General features: G+C 46.6%; 1 protein-coding gene across 1 annotated transcript in view; it reads right to left on the minus strand.

Annotated features, from left to right (window-relative positions):
• AFF3 (AF4/FMR2 family member 3) overlaps positions 1 to 18,614 on the minus strand; it is a 443,373-nt gene that overhangs the window by 30,492 nt on the left and 394,267 nt on the right. Inside the window, 5 exon segments of the mRNA XM_015561811.1 lie at positions 5,707 to 5,828; positions 8,344 to 8,545; positions 11,928 to 12,052; positions 16,701 to 17,424; positions 17,426 to 17,709. Coding sequence (XP_015417297.1) covers positions 5,707 to 5,828; positions 8,344 to 8,545; positions 11,928 to 12,052; positions 16,701 to 17,424; positions 17,426 to 17,709 — 1,457 coding nt within the window.

The raw sequence follows: 18,614 nt of genomic DNA on the forward strand, positions 1-18,614 counted from the left end.
TCAGGCAAAAAGGAAGAAGCAGGCACTACCCCTGGGGATGTCGCGCTAATTCAGGGGTTCATCCCACACTTGTCACTGGGCCCCCAGTGGACTCAGCTGCTGTCTGAACCGCATGTTTATCCAACCATTAATGAGTATTTATAATACAAAGGATGAGTTTACTTTTTTAAAAAGCTACACGATGCGGCTTTAAGAATTAAATGACAGCCCCGCATCTGTTACTTTTTGGATGGCTGTAATTGGGTTTCCATCCACTCAACGTGATGTCAGTGCTACTCTCTTGCTCTTTTCTTCCACTGGTGACCTTTCTTTGGTCATTCCACTGCTTGTTGACACCCCGAGTGAGAAGCCAGGAATGATGACACAGGAGTCAGGTCGCATCTATCGGGGAGGCTGCCGGTGGGGGAGCTGCCTGGCGCAGGAGAGCGGAGAAGGTGCAGGATGCTCAAGTTTGTGGTCCCAGAAACCTTTCTGGGGAGGCCACCATGTGCCTCCGCTCCCCTGAGTTCATAACTGAGAGGTAATTACATGATCATGTATCCTAGCTGCTTCCTGCCACTGTACTTGGCCCTTGGCAAGCCCTCAGCACACACCAATGGGACCTGGGAGACCTTTTACACAATCTTAGGTGACTTTCTCGCCCAGGGATCCCTTCAGAGACAATCTCTTATTGCTTCCAGGGAGACACAACGCTTATTTCTACTTTTCCAGCTTGACAAATCTGCCCAGGACGTTCTTAGTTCAGTGGTGGGGTGGCGGGTTGAGGTGCATGTTTATTTCACTGCTATGGGTTTCAAATCAATTGGGACACAGGGCGACTGGAACACGACATCTCCCTCTCCCTGTGATGGATGTGGAAGAGGGCTTTTTTATTCTATTATATCTATCTCCATAAAAGGAGGAACAGTTTTATTGTGGCTGTCAGCCAGGAAAATTAGACATATTGCTAATAGGAAGACCCATGGCAGCACCTCGTGGTTGATATACATGGTGACAAAATTATATTAGCTGCAGCCCCAATAAACTGAGAAACATTTTCTTGTATAAGTAGTTCAAGAAACTGCAGATCAAAGTACAATTACTTTGTTGTTGCTGTGTCTGACTTAGCTTTCTGGACCATACATTAGAAAATTCCTTACATTTCCATTTCCCGTGTGTGTGTGTGTGTGTGTGAATACCATGCCCTTAACATTACTTGCTGGAAATGTTTGATGATTTGGGCATATCAATGTTTGATCCTGTTGTTAGATTATGAATTCCAAATGCAAGTTTCCATGTGGTAATTAAACACAATTCTAATCTTCCGTTTTTACAAATGGTTAAAGCTCATCCGAACAATTTATACCACGGAACCCTAATTATATATGACCAACTGATTGTATTCACATTACATGTCCACCACCTAGGGCAGTGGTTGGCAAACTGCGGCTCGCGAGCCACTTGCAGCTCTTTGGCCCCTTGAGTGTGGCTCTTCCACAAAATACCATGTGCAGGCGCGCATGTACAGTGCGATTGAGACTTCATGGCCCATGTGCAGAAGTTGGTATTTTGCGGTTGAGACTTTGTGGCCCATGCGCAGAAGTCGGTATTTTGTGGAAGAGCCACACTCAAGGGGCCAAAGAGCCGCATGTGGCTCGCGAGCCGCAGTTTGCCGACCACTGACCTAGGGGATTAATGATATGAGAAAAATACTGTGATGTCTCAAATTAAATTACAGCGGGGGAGAGTGAGAGGTAAGAGTGACATAAGCAGTTAGTAGCTGTGGGCCAACTAACAGTAGTCTGCTCACATTCCTGAATGGCTGTTGGAGCTTTGCATCAACTTCTATAGGGAACAAAGATGCCACCGCATTCTGTACGTGCACGAACTTTCAGGACTGCTGCCCGTACGTGATCAAAATTAGTAAATAGTTCATCTGTACTGTGCACCCAGCCTTAGCCTAGAACTGTCTCGGCTTCACCGTGTCCTGGTCCCGCTCTGTAACCAATGTAAATTCTTTCAAAACAACTTACATCTTTCTTCCCCAAAACATGGGTGCAGAAGGTCGGGCCTACTCCCCCACAACCCTGCTCCTGGTGGGTCGGACCGCACTCCCCAGGACCTGGTTCTTTTTCTGGCAGCATTTGGCTCAATAACCCCTTTCTTTCAGAAAAGCTTTGGTAGATTGTCCCCTCTATCATAAAACGTCTATCTTTGGGTCTTGTTACTTTCTTTATTTTGTGACCTATTTTGTCAGATGAAAGTATGGCTACACCACTTTTCTCTGGTGTCGTCTGCTTGGAGAATCATTTCCCACCCTTTCACTTTGAGTCTTATTTGTCCTTGCAGCTGAGATGTGTCTCTGTAAGGTGGCACATGGTTGGGTTTTGTTTTTGATTCAATCCACTACTCTGTGCCTTTTTAATGCAATCCACATAAAAATCCCAATGTCATTTTTTAAAGAAATAGAACAAGAAGTCATTAGATTTGTATGAAACCACAAAAGACCCCGAATAGCCAAAGCAATCTGGAGAACAAGGAACAAAGCTGGATATGTCACACCCCCTGACTTCAAATTATAAAACAAAGCAGCAATAATCAAAACAGCACGGTATTGGCAGAAAAACACACACACAGACTAACGGAGCAGAGTTGAGGACCCAGGAATAAACCCCCATAAATATAGGCAAATAATTTCTGATAAAAGAGTCAAAAATTTCTAATAGAGAGAAGAAAGCCTCTTTAATAAATGATGCTGGGAAAATTGGAAAGCTACGTGCAAAAGAATAAAACTAGGTTGCCATTTGTCACTATCTGCAAAAATGAACTCAAGATGGGTCAAAGACCAAAATATAAGACCTGAAACAATAAGTTACATAGAAGAAAACATAAGTACTAAACTTACGGACCTTGGTCTTAGTGAAAATTTTATGAATTTGATCCAAATGCAAGAGAATTAAAGGCAAAAATAAATGAAAGGGACTACATTAAATTAAAAAGCAAGAGGAACCATAATCAAGACAAAAAGGCAAACAACACCTCTGGTAAGCGGTTAACATCCAAAATATATAAAGAACTCAAATAATTCAACAACAACAAAAATAAACAATCCAATTAAAAAATGGGCAGAGGACCTGAACAGACACTTCTCCCAAGGACATACAGGGGGCCACAGGTGTATGAAAACATGCTCAACTTCATAGCTATTAGGGAAACATAAGTCAAAACCACAATGAGATACCACCTCACACCTGTTAGAATGGTTATTGTCAACAAGACAAATAATAACAGGTGTTGGAGAGGTTGTGGAGGAAAAGGAACCCTCATTCACTGCTGGTGGGAATGTAGATGGTACATCCACTATGACAAACAATGTGGAAGTTCCCTAAAGGATTAAGAATAGAGTTACCATATGACTCAGCAACCCCTCTTCTGGGTATCTACCTGGAAGATTTGAAAACATTCATTCATAAATATATATTTACTCCTATATTCATTGCAGCATTATTCATGGTGGCCAAAACATGAAAACAACCAAAGTAGCCTTTGATAGATGATTGTATAAAGAAGATGTGATACATATATACAGTGGAACACAACTCAGCCCTAAGAAGATAAAATACTGTCATTTGCAACAACATGGATGAATCTTGAGGATATCATGCTAAGCAAAATCAGACAGAAAGAAGTCAATAACCATATGATTTCACTCATGTCTGGGATATAAAACTGAAAGCAACAAACAAACAAAAACTCACAGATACAGACAACAGTATGGTGGTTACCAGAGGGGAAGGGCATTGGGGGGAGGTAGAACCGGGTAAAGAAAGTCAAATATATGGTGACTCGACTTTGGGTGGTGAACACACAATGCACTATACAGATGATCTATTACAGAAATGTACACTTGAAACCTCAAAGATTTCACTAACCAATGTCACGCCAATAAATTCAATAAAATGTTTTAAAAAAGAAAATCTTTGGGCTGTGAAATTTTTTTGTTTAACAAAGATGACCTCCCTTGCTGCTTAGGGCTGTGGAGAAGATGGGGAGGTTGTGAGGGCCAGGAGGAGAGCATGCTTGGAGCCGAGTGCAGCTATAGCAGCTGAGAGAAGAGGAGAAAAAGACATGTCCTCCTGGGCCACCCTGTTGTTGTCTTTAAAACTCTCATCTGAGACGGAAGGAGAGAGAGAGAGAGAGAGAGAGAGAGAGAGAGAGAGAGAGAGAGAGAGAGAGAGAGAGGGAGAGAGAGGGAGAGAGAAGGGAGGGAGAGAGAGGCAGGGAGAGGGAGAGAGAAACACTGATGTGAGAAACATCAATTGGTTATCTTTCCTATGTGCCATCCAGGGATCAAACCCACAACCCAGGTATGTGCCCTGACTGAGAATTGAACCTGCAACAACCTTTCCATGCACAGGACGGTGCTTAACCAATGAAGTCACTCTGGCAGGGTGTCCTGGACCAACGTAGCCTTTCATACATCCAATGATCTTGGAACATGTTCAGTAAATGAAACTAACAAAGAATGCGTACTTGGCTTTCTATCCCCAAATTCTGGGGTCCTTGGAGGACAGGTGTGAGGACTATCACTTCTATGATAAGGACTCTGGGACTTGGGGACATTTCGCACCCTTTAATTTTCTGACTCCGGTGGGGTTAGTGGTTTAGTGTCTGTCCCTGGGCCGGATTGTAGGCAATCTGGCCTGAGGGCGGATCTCTCATTATCACAGGCGGCTGCAGCCCCTTTTAATGTGGTGCCTCACACAGAGATGGACCGGTGCCTGGTGCACAGCTGAGGTTGCAAACAGGCGTCAAGCCAAACTCTTGAAACCATCTCTTCTGCTTTCCAGGCTTGTCCTTGACACATATTTTCTTCCCTAAGCGCCTCAGTAATTTTCATAACTTCTTATTTGTCACTTTCGGCATCTCAAGAGCATTCAGGATGTTATCTTTATTCATCTCCTTCTCTCATTTCTCCTCCTTTTAAATTGCTGCTGGGAAAGGAAGTAGTACTTGGGTTTTAGTGCAGGATGGAGTGACGATGACAGGATATTTTTCCTGTATAAGGACTTTATACTGGTATAAAGAACATAGATTTCATTTTGTTTTTAATCCTCACCTGAGGATATTTTTTTCATTGGCTTTTAGAGAGAGTGGAAGGGAAGGGGGGAGAGACACAGAGCGAGAAACATAGATGTGAGAGAGACATATCGACTGGTTGCCTCCCGCATGCCCCCCGACCAGGGCCAGGGGTTGGGCCTGCAACCGAGGTACATGCCCTTGACCAGATTCAAACCCAGGACCCTTCAGTCCACGGGCGGACGCTTTATCCACTGAGCCAAACCGACTCGGGCAAGAATACAGCATTTCAGTGGAGAGAGCTTCCGGGAGTGAATCACTATTATTCTTTGTCTGTTTTATCAAAACAAAAACGCTTCTCTCCAGTAGCATACAACCGCCAACAGTCGAGAGTACAAAAGGCTCGCTGATGCCGTTCGCCTTCCTTTCGGACATCCTGGCTGCAGCCCCCTGCGCGGTGGTTCTGGCTGTTCCAAAGTCCCCCCAGGCCCCGGGGGCCACTCAAGTTCAGCTGCACGTCCCTTTGAGAGGACGCTTACCTGACAGGTCGTGGCAGGAATGGCCACTGCATCCCAGATGCACATCCCCTCCCCTGTGGGACTGCCCTTTCCCGCTGGCCCTCACCGTAGCCATGGAGTCCACACTTACATGTCGTCGAAGACGAGTTTCTGCCTCTTGCAGTCCCGGTGGCTGCTGGAGCCCGGGGACCACGGCTCCGTCTGTGGCCGTGGCTTGTGGAGAACGCTTTCCGAGCTGTGGTGAGCTGCTTTCTAAACAACAAACAACACGCCGGTTCTGAGAAACTGGCCACGTGGCAGAGAGAGCAACCCATCGCACAGAGTATCTTGTGTCCCGGACTCTTTGTTTAAATAAAGAAAAAGAAACATGTGCATCCCACTTCTCAAAAGGGGCTTTCAGATACAGGGTGGGGCAAAAGTAGGTCTACAGTTGTTCATATGAAAAAAAGCCATGCAGGTAATGATGTGATAATACAAGAATAAACCCCGTGTTTCGCACACCCACAACTGTAAACCCACTTTGCCCGCCCTGTATGCTGTGCAGTGTCATCTCACAACAGTATCATCGGAGAAGGCGTGGCGTGGCCTCTCACAGACCTGGGCCCTGCGGTTCAGTGAGGTCAAGTGACAGCCCGACCCCCAGTGCTGTGACCGAGGCCCAGGGCTAGCACTCGCCCTGCTCTCCTCCATTGGTGAGACCTGTGGTTCTCCAAGTTGACTCTGCATGAGCTCATTCTGTGCACAGCAGCACACAGACAGCGGCGCCCCCTCCGGAGCCTCCAGGTCTGTGGTCAGGGGCGGAGCCTGAGAGCGGGCATCTCTAACAAGCCCCAGGTGCCACTGACCACTGAGCTGTAACCCACAATCCCTCGCAAAAGAGGTGTTCAGATTACAAACAGACTGCTTCTTATTCGCTGTCTGTAAGATTAGAAAAAGCCATAGGGAATTACTAGAAATTATTTAATATGTTTTTAAAAGGAACACTATTGATTTGTGGTAAAATTAAAAAAAATTATAACTCTTGGGGACACAAATATTTATAGAGCACCCATTGTGTGCATACACTTGGATCAGAAGGCAATTGCCTTTGGTTATGAAATTCAAATCAATTCCTCTGAAGTAATTAAAATAGAAGGTAGCCCGGCCAGTGTGGCCCAGTGGTTGAGCATCGACTTATGAACCAGGACATCCCGGTTTGATTCCTGGTCAGGGCACAGGCCTGGGTTGTGGGCTCGATTTCCAGTACAGGGCGTGCAGGAGGCAGCCAATCAACGATTCTTTTATTGATGTTTCTCTCTCCCTTCCTCTCTGAAATCAATAAAAAAAATATTTAAAAATAGTAGAATGAAAAAGAAAAAAGATAGAGTGCATGCCAATGCTCCTTTCAGTGTGGACTGATTTTATGTGGGGATCAGCCTCCTCGCTGTAGAGCCCCCGTGCATTTCCTGCTTGTAGGCGCGGTGGGAACCGCGGGTGCGTGGCCCTTGTCTAGGTCGCTCTCCCCAGCTGGACGGGAGGTTTCACGCAGGCTCAGATTGAATCTGCTAGACTGTCCCTGCCCCTCTGCTGCTGGGCACAGTGCCCAGCACTCAGTAAGCACTTGGTCAATAACCATTTACTCAGGGAAAGAACGACTAAATAAAGTCTCTATTTTTTTTTTCAAATTTCTGCACACCATACAATATTCCGCTTGTGATATAAGGACCTAGAGGCAAAGAGAAGTTTTGTTTGTTTTTAAATTTGAATTGGTAGTTTTTATTTCAGGTTTTCCTAATATGGTTTTCTCAGATTCTTATAGTTTAGAATTAAATATAATTGTTCCCAAATGAGGGCGCTTTAGAGGGTTAATTTCCTGATACAATGAGATTTAGGCTCTTGTAAGACCTTCTACTAACCCTTTGATCTCATTATGGGATAAAGCATTGAGTACTGCCTCCCCATCTCTTTGTCAGAGTCATATTCTCATATCTCACCTCCCCCAGCCTCACAAAGCCCCACTGGTTTTGACAGGCACAGTGACGGAGAGAATGCAGTGGGAGATGTGGAATGAAATAATATAGCCCAGCAGATGCGTAATCCAACGCCCAGCTGCAGGGCAGTACAGAGGAACAAGCTTGTAGTGTTAGTTGTACAGGTGTCCACAGGTGTTGGGTTCTTTAGATAACATCATCTCATTTAAATCTTATGATGCTGTTTTGCAAATGAAACAGGCTCAGAGAGATGAAGCAAGTGACCCAAGGCCCACGTGTCCACTAATTATGAAGCTAGATGGATGGTGCACCCCAATCCCCTGCCCTCCCCAGGGGAGTGTAGGGCACTGGAATCACCCCAGGAGGTCGCCTAAAGAGGGGTGGTGGGGGTCCCACACTGTGGCTGCTACACTGATCACCCAGGTTGGAGGGGAAACCCCAACATTTTGGCCTGGGGTTTCCATTCCAGGCTTAGCTCTGTCCTGGGACAAGGAATCTTTTCAAATGAAAGGGTGGGTTGGTCCCAAACTCCCGATTTCCTTTGTCTCGTGATAGTATTACTCTGGGCTGTTCTTTTCGGAATGGGGAACGAAACCCCACAGGCTTGCTGAGCAGAGGGCTCCTCAGTTTCTCCTCCTGCAGTTGTCCCTGCGCCAAATCTTCCCAGAATAGCCTTAGAGATCCTTTCTGGAACCTCAAGTGTGTGTCCAGACCGTGCTGGGCTAAGACAGGTGGCGTGTCGGGGTGTGCTCAGCTCCATTTCACATTCAATGGGGACAGGAAGAGCAGCAACGTACCGTGAGGTCTGCGGCATGAGCCGGCAGCTGGCTCTCCATCTTGAGCTTTTTGTTGGAGGCGGTGGAAGGGAACAAGCCACTGCCGCTGGACCTGCTGGAAGACGTCAAGTCCTCGCTGGAGTATTTGTGTTTAGAGGCGTCGGAGAGGGGCGAGAGGGGCGACCGGAGCAGCTTTTCATTTTTATTGATGGGTATTGCCAAGCTGCAAAAGAAAATCACAGTAATGGAATGTCACAAGCCAGCACAGGGAGAAGTAAATGTCTTATATATGACCCAAGCCTCCTATTTAAAGCCTGCTGGCAGCAAGACGTTTATGGGGAATTATTATACCCGGAAACAATTTTATGGCATTAGGACCATAACAAACAATAAGCAAATTTCACTCATTGTTTCTTTACTTGTCCTACAGGATGAAGAGTAACTCTGGAGTTAAATAACTAAGAATAGTAAGGCTTTCATTTTCTAAGTTTTTCACCCATGGATCTCAAAATGCACAACCAACTTCTTCCTGTTTTCCTACTAAGTGTCAGCAGCAAGCAATGAGGAGTCAATCAAATGACATACATGTTCCTACTTCTAAAAGGACTTTTGCTAACAGCTGAGCTTATACTAATTATTTTATGGAGAATAACAGAATTACAGAATGACTTGCAAAGCAAGAAGCAACTTTCAATTGTTAGGTTTCCCAGCTAACCAGGCATTGATCAGAATGAACACAGAACAAAAAACTCATCAGAAGTGACATTTTTGAATTCTAGCTCCTGATTTTACCTTCAAAACTACAGTCTGGAACTCCCTCCCCACTCCCCCGCTCCCCCATACACACACAGACACACATAATTAACCATCAGAGAAGTTAGTCATTATCCTTTAGTTATTGTTAGGACTCTCTCCATTACTTAATTTGAAAAAAATTGGGAAAAGACACATGAGCTTGAAAGAAACCCAACCACTGCTAATTTGGGATACTTGTAGAAGTCCCCTGATAGAGTCAGTTAAAAAAAGAAAAGGTAAATTCATTTAACAAAATGTAGTCATTATTCCCACAGTTACGATTGTATGTGTTGGCTATCCCTGCAAACAAGTCATTAAAGTCACTTCAAAAGAAATTTCCTTAGTTGGTGGTGACCATGTAGAAATAGCAAACACAGGCCTCAGATGACAAAGCCAAGACTCTCGAGACTATGCAAATAGACATCTTTAGGGATAGAATCTGTGGTGATCGATTTCTGGTTCAAAAAGCACTGGACGACTAACAGCTTAGCAGTGGGAAGGCACGTCTGAAAAATTGCCGTGGGCCAATCACAGTCACTGGGCTAGTGATGATGGAGGTGCTGACGGTGAAGATGGATGTGAACAGTCTGAATAGAACTGTTTCTTGACATGTGAGTGAAAAAAGTCCCATATCTAACTCTATCATTGCACATATATGTGATTTTAAATGTTCATGGAAAATTGGATTATTACATTGTACTATCATGGACATATGATTATTTCTTCTTTATCATTTTAAGTTTATATAGTCAAGTTGACCGAAGAAACTTTCTTTGGATCTCCTTTTTGGGATGGGTGACCACTTTACATATGGGGTTGTCTTATCACACGGGTATAACTGAGCAGTCAGCACCAACCTGGGGGTACCCAGACCGCCTTTCCTAGAAAGTACTCAAGGCACATTGCTATACACTGTGTCATCACTTAACATGAAACCACCAGACAGGGCATGTGGAGAAGCATAGGACTTGGTTGGAAAGTTTGTAAGGAGGATTCTCCAAAAGGTTGGGGGCCTCTGGGGGGACCCTGCTGAAGGCAGCAGCCCCTACCGTGACTTTTCCAAACAAGTCCGGTCCTCAGGGTGTTTTGCTAGAATCTCTATGTTTGGTCTTTAGACATGACCTTGTAGAAGCATATACTTTCTTTAAGGATGCTTACCCTGCTGATTGTATCTAGAGGTTAATTTTAGTTCAAGCTGTTGCTACAATAAAAACCCAAGGAGGCAGGCAATCGAGGCTTTTTTGATGCCTTATGCCAACTAGCCCCTTAGCTTCTCTTTCACAGAAATGTGTGTCAGAGTAATCATTCATCCGTCATTCAGGGTCTGCCGGTCAGCCCCGGCAGGGGCAGGCTCTACCAGGCAAAGGCTCTACTGCAAGAGCTTATGAGTCCTGGGCTCCATGTAGGATGGAAATGACACCCTCACTCTCAATAACCTCTCACTGAAATTGAGCATAATGAATACTGTTTATAATCATCACTACAATCATGGTAGTTACACATGTGCTAGAAAGGTTACTTATCCTGGTCAGGGTGGCTTAGTGGTTGAGTGTCAGTCAACCATGAACCAGGAGGTCGCGGTGACGTCCGAATTCCTTCCGGACAAAGCCATGGGGGTGGGGACCGAGGCAGAGGCAGTTGGGGGTGAGATCAGGTTGGTAGGGGAGGGCAGTTGGGGGCAAGACAGGCAGGCAGGTGAGTGGTTAGGAGCCAGAGGTCCTGGATTGCTAGAGGGATGTCTGCACAGGGATTGGGCCTAAACTAGCAGTCGGACATCCCCCGAGGGGGTCCCAGATTGGAGAGGGTGCAGGTTGAACTGAGGGACACCCCTCTGTGCACGAATGTCATGCACTGTGCCTCTAGTATAACTATATGCACATTTGAAAGACGATTTGGAACCACATTGTCCCCATTAACTTTTTCCCAGTTATTTTGGGATACTGTCCACTCGGCACAGAATTTGTGGACAACGCCAGCTTGTGTGCAACTCTCCCCACTGCTCAGACCTTCACAAGCCCTGGCCCCTCCCAAGGTGGCTCTAATACGGCAGCGGCCTGCTCACGCGTCTCGTTCTTGGCATGTTAGTGCCGCTCTCCATCTCCTCCTAACCTTTCTGCTTACAGTTTTATGTGTTGTGCTGCAGCATTCATCTCCCCTTACAAATGCTATGTTCGCAGCCAGGGAGAGTGAGGAGAGTCTTCGCAGAGGAAAAGTGGGTTCCGAGCTGTGCTATTTCGAAATGGCAAGAGCGTCTATGACTGATGACAAGCTACTTGCTCGTGATGAATACCTGGGAGCTTGCCTTGCGAGAAAGACATTTGTCACAGAGGGGACTCAGTGCAACGTGGGTCCATCTGGAACGCCGGTGGAGGCATCACTAGGCGGCCGTGTAACCTTGGAGATAGATTCTGTCCAACACCATGATTTTAGTCTACATCTAAGAGCATTAGGTGCGTCGTATGGAGATTCAGCTCAAAATTTATATTTCTCCATTCGTGTAATAAGCATAGTGTCCTAAGCTTAGCTATTAAAATCATGATTTAAGGATCCAGTTATTAAGCTTTTAGAGGGAAGCATGCAGAACTGTGGAAGTAGTAACTGGTCTTTTGTTAGAGAAGCACTTACACACCCCGAGCGGTGACCTGAGGTGCACATCTCAGTGTAATGAGGAGCCTTAGGCTAACCCGAGGAGAGCAGGCCCGGACACCCAGACCAGAGCAGTCATTGAAAAACTGGACTTTCCCAGGTGGCACATGACTTCAGCCCTAAAGACCCCACCAGCTCACCTCCACCCCTGAGGAAACACACACCTGCTGACGTTCATGTTGCAAGGATTCGCAGACACAGTGTTACTGGCAGAGGCGGCCTGCCGGGAAGAGCTCTCTTTCTCTCCCTGGACCTTCTTGACCTCCCGGTAGTCATCTTCGTTGTCACACTGTGTGCAAATAAGCAGAAACCAATCAGCTGCAGCTTTTAAAGGATCGTAATGAGCTCCCATCACCATCTTGCTCAGAGCAAGGCCTTGGAGACCAGCTCACTCGCCTCACTGGAAGGCATCTGAGCAGCAATGTGGTACAAGCGCCCTGGCCCTGGCCCTGGCCCTGGCCTGGGTTCCCAGTCAGCACCTCATCAAATAAGGATGAAACGCATCAGTTTTACTATTAGCAGTTCAGTGAGAGGGAAAGCCCAGCATCCCAATAAAAATGCAGGACAAAACACTGTGAATGACGAAAACGGCTCTGCCCTCAACAGACCTGACTTAGCCTCCAGAGACCTGCCTGCCCTGTATGCAGCCTCTCCTGGAATTTCTCAGCATCCAAACAGGGCACAGCAACCCGTTCTCAGTGCCAGGAGGGCAGTGACAAGCTCGACCCTTTCTTCTGAAATTCACAGCTTTTAAGAATTTCAAGCAAAGGTGTTACCTCTTGGTGCCTTACTCCCAGTTCACAATGGCTCTCCCAGGATATCGGAGAACCTTTGAAGCACCTTTTTGTGAAATAGTCCTTGGATTCAAGTATGTTTCCTTGGTTGTGTGTAACATTAGATGTGTATTAGGGTGCCATGCAAATGCGCTCCAGCTCGGGTGCGGCAGCGGGAACACAGGGATGGCCAGTGCAGGGCCCTCGGCAGTGCTGTCCAGAAGACATTTTCTCTCTCGCTGGGATTGCCACAGCCTCTCTCATAAGGACCCCAAGGGCTCCACTGAAACAGAGGAGGATCCCCAGTCCTTGGCTCTGGGCTCCAGCAGAGCTAGACTCTGCACCTTTGGCAGCCTGGTCTACAGGGTCCCATTTCCTGCACCCAGTATTAGGGTCTTAACACCCAGACGCTGAGTAAAGAGCATTAACAAATGATCTTTCACTTCTTTGTGTCTGTGTTTAATAACCAGTCATTAGATTTTATGAGCTTGGTGTCAGGCTTGGCATAAATGAAGTTTCATAAGTTAAAATTTAAAAGGGTCATAAATAATAAAATTATTTAAATACAGAACATTATGGAATTTGTATGTACCTATACATATTTATATATGTCTTTTTGCACATCTCCTTCTCTGTATCTATATATGCCTATACATGTATCTGTATTTCCAATCTATGTTTATCAATTTCTTTCTCTGTATATTTCTTATATATCAGTGGTTCTCAACCTTGGCTGCACATTAGAATCACCTGGGAATCTTTTTAAAATCCTGATTTCTGGGCCTCATCCTCTGGAAATTCTGTTTCTTTGTCACTAATGTTGTGGCCTCACCCCATAACAAAGAAACAGAATTTCTGGAGGATGAGGCCCAGAAATCAGGATTTTAAAAAGATTCCCAGGCAATTCTAATGTGCAGCCAAGGTTGAGAACGATTGTTATATATCTTTGTGTCTCTCTTGCCCAAGCTCCCTCTCTTTTCATTATTCTATCCATGTATCTATCAATCCCCAGGTGGTTAATTGATGGGTCAGTCAATTGATCACCTGAGGCCTGATAGATCAATCCAAAAGTAGTGAGGAGCGCAGGATATCTAGAGGAAAACAGGAAGAAAGAGGGTGAGGGAAAAAGTGGGTTAACCCATATTACTGAATTATATTGTTTGAACTTGACAGTGCCCTTGCAAAGGTGTCACCATTTTACAAATGAAGAAAGTGAAATAAAGAGAAGGCAAGGCCACCAGATTAAGGTCACCCAGGAGGCAGTGAGGACTACGTAATTTGCTGGTTCAGCACAAAATGAAAATGTGGGGCTCCTTGTTAAAAAAGCAAGAAAAGTTCCTTGTCTTGAAGATGATTTTTTTTTTGACAACAAAAGCAAAAATAAACAAGTGGGACTACATCAAACTACAAAGCTTCTGCAAAGACAAGAAAACCATCAACAAAATGAAAAGGTAACCTACTGAATGGGAGAAAATACTTGCAAACCATATATCTGATAAGGAGCCAATAACCCAAATATATAAAGAAGTCCCAACTCAAAAGCAAAAAACCCAAAACAAACAATCTGTTTCAAAAATGGGCAGAGACCTGAATAGACATTTCTCCAGAGAAGACATACAGATGGCCAATAGGTACATGACAAGGTGCTCAACGTCACTAATGACCAGGGAAATGCAAGTCAGAACACAGTGAGCTATCACCTCACACCTGTTGGAATGGCTGTGATCAAAAAGACAAGAAACAACAAGCATTGGCGAGCACATGGAGAAAAGGGAACCCTCCTACACTGCTGGTGGGAATGGAAATTGGTGTAGCTACTATGAAAAACAGTATGGAGGGTCCTCAAAAAATTAAAAAGAGAACTACCATGTAATCCAGCTATTCCATTTCTGGGTATTAATCTGAAGAAAAAGAAAACACTAATTTAAAAAGATAACTATATTCCTTATACATGCTCACTGAGCATTATTTACAACAGCCAAGATATAGGAACAACCTACATATTCATCAATGAATAAATGGATAAAGAAAATTATCCTAGCTAATAAATGGTAATATGCAAATTAACTGTCACTCTGTCACAAAGATGGTGGTGCTCATAGCCACATGATGGCGGTGCCCAGTCCTCTCAGGCCTGCCGGAGTCCCTCAGTCCTGGGCGGGGGAAGGGAGGTGTGGCTGTTGAGAGCGGGCAGTGTGAGCAGCCTGGAGGAATGCTTGCTTCGTTGCTGCAGCGTTCCACCCCAGCCATGGGCAGCGGGCACAGAGTGGCTGGGGTGGGGAGAGGAAACACTTGCCCCTGGTGATGAGGCAAGCATTCTGCGCCCGGCTGCAGAGGGCCTCTGGCCAGGCCGGGCATGGAACGCTTGCATCTTTGCAGGCTGGGCTGAGGGACACTCCCCCCCCCCACACGAATTTTGTGCACCAGCCCTCTACTATCTATATAATATATATTCACACACATATACATACGATACAAACAATGGAATATTATTCAGCCATAAAAAATAAAATCTTGCCAAAATGGATGAACGTTGAGGGTGTTATGATAAGTGAAATAAGTCAGACAAAAAAACATAAATACTATATAATCTCACTTATATGTGAACTCCATAAAACAACAAAAAACCCCTAAATAAATCCTCAAGCTTATGTACCTAGAGAACAGACTGGTGGTTGTTGAGGGGTCTGGGGGTTTTGGGGGGAGAGTGGAAGAATACATGAAGGGGATCAAAAGGTACAAATTTCCATTTACATAATAAAAAAGTCCCGGGATGTAATATACAGCATGGAGACTATTGCATATTTGAAAGTAGACAGGAAAGTAGAACTTGAAAGTTCTCATCAGGAGAAATGAAATTTGTAATTATGTATGATGATGGATGTTAATTGGACTTATTGTGGTGACCATTTTGCAATATACACAAATATAGAATCATCACACTGTATACTAGAAACTAATGCAAGTTATATCAATTATACTGTCCTAACATCACAGCGCCATGCATCACTCACGTGTTGGCGGTGAGGCGGTGCAAACCAAGCAGCTGCACTGCCCGTTGTATGACAGTACAGCACATACAACTATGCACAGTCCGTAATCCTTGATAATGATAACACACAGCTATATTACTGATCTGTGTATTTGCTATACTTTTTACCATTATTTGTGTATTCTTGTTACTTCTTAAAATTTTTTTCTGTACAATAGTATGTCGTCTTATGTTAGCAATAGCCTCATATGTCTCCTGTTTACCTGCCTCTTTTCTCTTGTGCTTGATTTAATGTCATGTTGTTTTCTACAGTAACATGCTCTGCAGGCTGGTAGCCCAAGAGCAATAGCCTATCCCATACAGCCTGTCCCATACAGCCTGTCCCATACAGCCTGTACCATACAGCCTGTCCCATACAGCCGGTCCCATACAGTCTGTCCCATACAGCCTGTCCCATACAGCCTAGGTGAGTAGGAGCTTAGACCATCTAGGTTTGTGTAACTGCACTCAGTGAGGTTTGATCAAACACAAAATCACCAACCATGCACTTCTCAGAGCAAATTCCAGTTATTAAAGGGATCATGACTGTACTCAAATCCCTCCTCCTCAGGGCCCTGTCCCAGCCCCTCTCCACCACCAGGCTCCTGATCAACACGATGAGGCTGGTGCTCCTCCCACAGGACCGTCCTCCCACCGCCTGGCTTGGCACACTTGTCTTCAGGCTTCACCCAGTCACAGCCTTACATTTTGCTGGCTCCTCAGTCAGCGAGTGACCCTACGGTTGATGTCACTGCACCCCTCCCAGCAAAGAATGGGGTTCACCAACCAGTGGTTACCTTTCTACAGGCCCAGCTGGCCTTGCACACACTTGATCAAGACTTCCTGTATGCCTACTTCAACAGGCAGTGGACAGGGCTTAGTTACCAGACCTGTGAAACGGGAATTATAATGGCACTCCTGCACTGGGTGGCTGTAAGGGTTTAACTGAGTGACTATGTCAACCATTTACGACAGCATCAGGCATGGGTCAAGTGCCATGTGAATGTCTGCTGAGTGAAGACACACAGAACTGCTGCTGCCTCCCATTCCAGACCAGCAGCTGCCTGTGCTGTCACCTCACCCACAAGTTAAGGGGCAGCCCTCCTCTCCCAGTCCCGCAGCCCCATGCCTACCTTGCGTTTCCTCTTGGATTTGGGCAAAGCCTTTTCTACGGGTGTGTCGGATGGGTGGCTTGGAGGTGCGCTCTCAGCGTCCTTGGCTGCAGGCGTGCTGAGGGCCGCGGCCTCCTGGGGCAAGTGTTCTGGGATCCTGGACAGGAGGGTCAGGTCAATTTTGACCCAGAGAGACCTGACCTCGTCACTGTCCTTCAGGGGGGAGAGAAGTTCGTTGCGGCCGAAGGGGACCAGCGTGTAGAACTGCTCCTCCAGCTCCTTGGCGATGTCGCTGGTGGTCCTGGCGTTGATGGAGCCCACGGGTGCGCGGGGTCCGCCGCTGCTGCTGATGCTGCCAGCGGCCTCCTTGAGCCTCTGGTCACTTGCAGAGGCGGCGGCCACGGCCGGCGCTTTGGCCAGAGGGTACTCCTCCTGCTCCGACTCCAGGTCGGAGTCCGAGGAGGAGGACGAAGATGAGGACTCTGTCTCGATGAACTCCTTGGACTTGGGGACGATCCTGCTTAGGCCCCGCGTGCGGCGCTTCTCGCAGGTGACCGAGGCGCGCAGCTCCTTGCGGTGGCTCGTCCTGCTGTTGGCACAGGGCCTGGCTTTGGTGGGCTCCGGAGGGATGGGAGGGATTGCGGCGCTTGCCCCCAGCGCATCCGCGGGCTCCTCCGGCCGCTGGCAGTTAGTGCTCTCGCCGGCAGAGGTCCTCTCCGTGCGCCTGGGGGGCTTCTTGCCCGCAGACCTGCAGGGACTTCTGCTTCACCCCCTTCGTCCCCGGGGCCTTGTTGGCTGTCCTTGGCCTCTGCTCTTCCTTGCAGGCGCTCTTGACGTCCTTCTCCCTCAGGCCGGCCTGGCACCCGTCGGCGAGTTTCCCGCAGTCCTGCGCGGGGTCCTTCCCGGGGGCATAGTACTGACTGCTCTCCAGGCCGTGGCTTTCATTCTGGATCAGAACAGGCGGCTTGTGGGGATTAACTTTGTTTAGCCATTTATCCAGCTGCCACTTGTTAGAGGACGCGGGCTCAGCCTGAAAGCAAAAAACAAAACATCCTTTATTACAGACCCACTCAAAGGCGCCCGGCTGTTTCATCTTCACTTACTCCGCTAGGTGTATGAGCAGAAAGCAGTGGGGCGCGGGGCGGTGGGTGGGGGGAGGAGCAGGGGCACAGCCGCGTGGGGCAGCTCTCAGTCTGCACCTGGATGCAGGGCGGGGTCCCTTTCCTGTCCCAGGTCGCTGAAATGTCAGGGCAGTACTTTGAAGCCAATTAGAAAAAATTTAGGTGCTTCATTAGAAGCCATTTCCAACACCTGTGCCTGTTAGACAATGTGTATCTTTTATAATTACACACACACACACACACACACACACACACACACACATGAGAGTCCCTGAAAGTTAACTGGGGAGCGTCTGGAGGCCAAGTGTTAAAGCGCTCCGTTTCTGTAAGACTTACAATTTTGGGGGACATTAGTATGAGGGGGCTACGTGGAGCCTATAGTCCCAAAGAAGGGACATAGCGTTCATGCGGTGAAGGCAAGCAGGGCAGTTACCAGCAGAGGGAGCAGCTTGGGGCAGATGGCCTGGCTAGGGGTGCAGAACTCCCACTGAGCAGCCACCGGTGTCCCGTGAGCTCTGGCAGCAGGACTTGGTTAATCCACCCCTAACCTGCTCCCACCCACTTTGCCAGAAATGTTTCAGACATGAAAGTGACCATGGGAAGTCTTTCCTGGAAGCGATTAGTTTAGAGCAGGGGTTCCTCAAACTTTTTAAACAGGGGGCCAGTTCACTGTCCCTCAGACCGTTGGGGGGCCAGACTATAGTTTAAAAAAAAACTATGAACAAATTCCTATGCACACTGCACATATCTTATTTTGAAGTAAAAAAACAAAACGGGAACAAATACAATATTTGTATTTGCATGTGGCCCGCAG

The sequence above is a fragment of the Myotis davidii genome, unplaced genomic scaffold (genome assembly GCF_000327345.1).
Source record: "Myotis davidii unplaced genomic scaffold, ASM32734v1 scaffold1011, whole genome shotgun sequence".
Lineage (NCBI taxonomy): Eukaryota > Metazoa > Chordata > Mammalia > Chiroptera > Vespertilionidae > Myotis > Myotis davidii.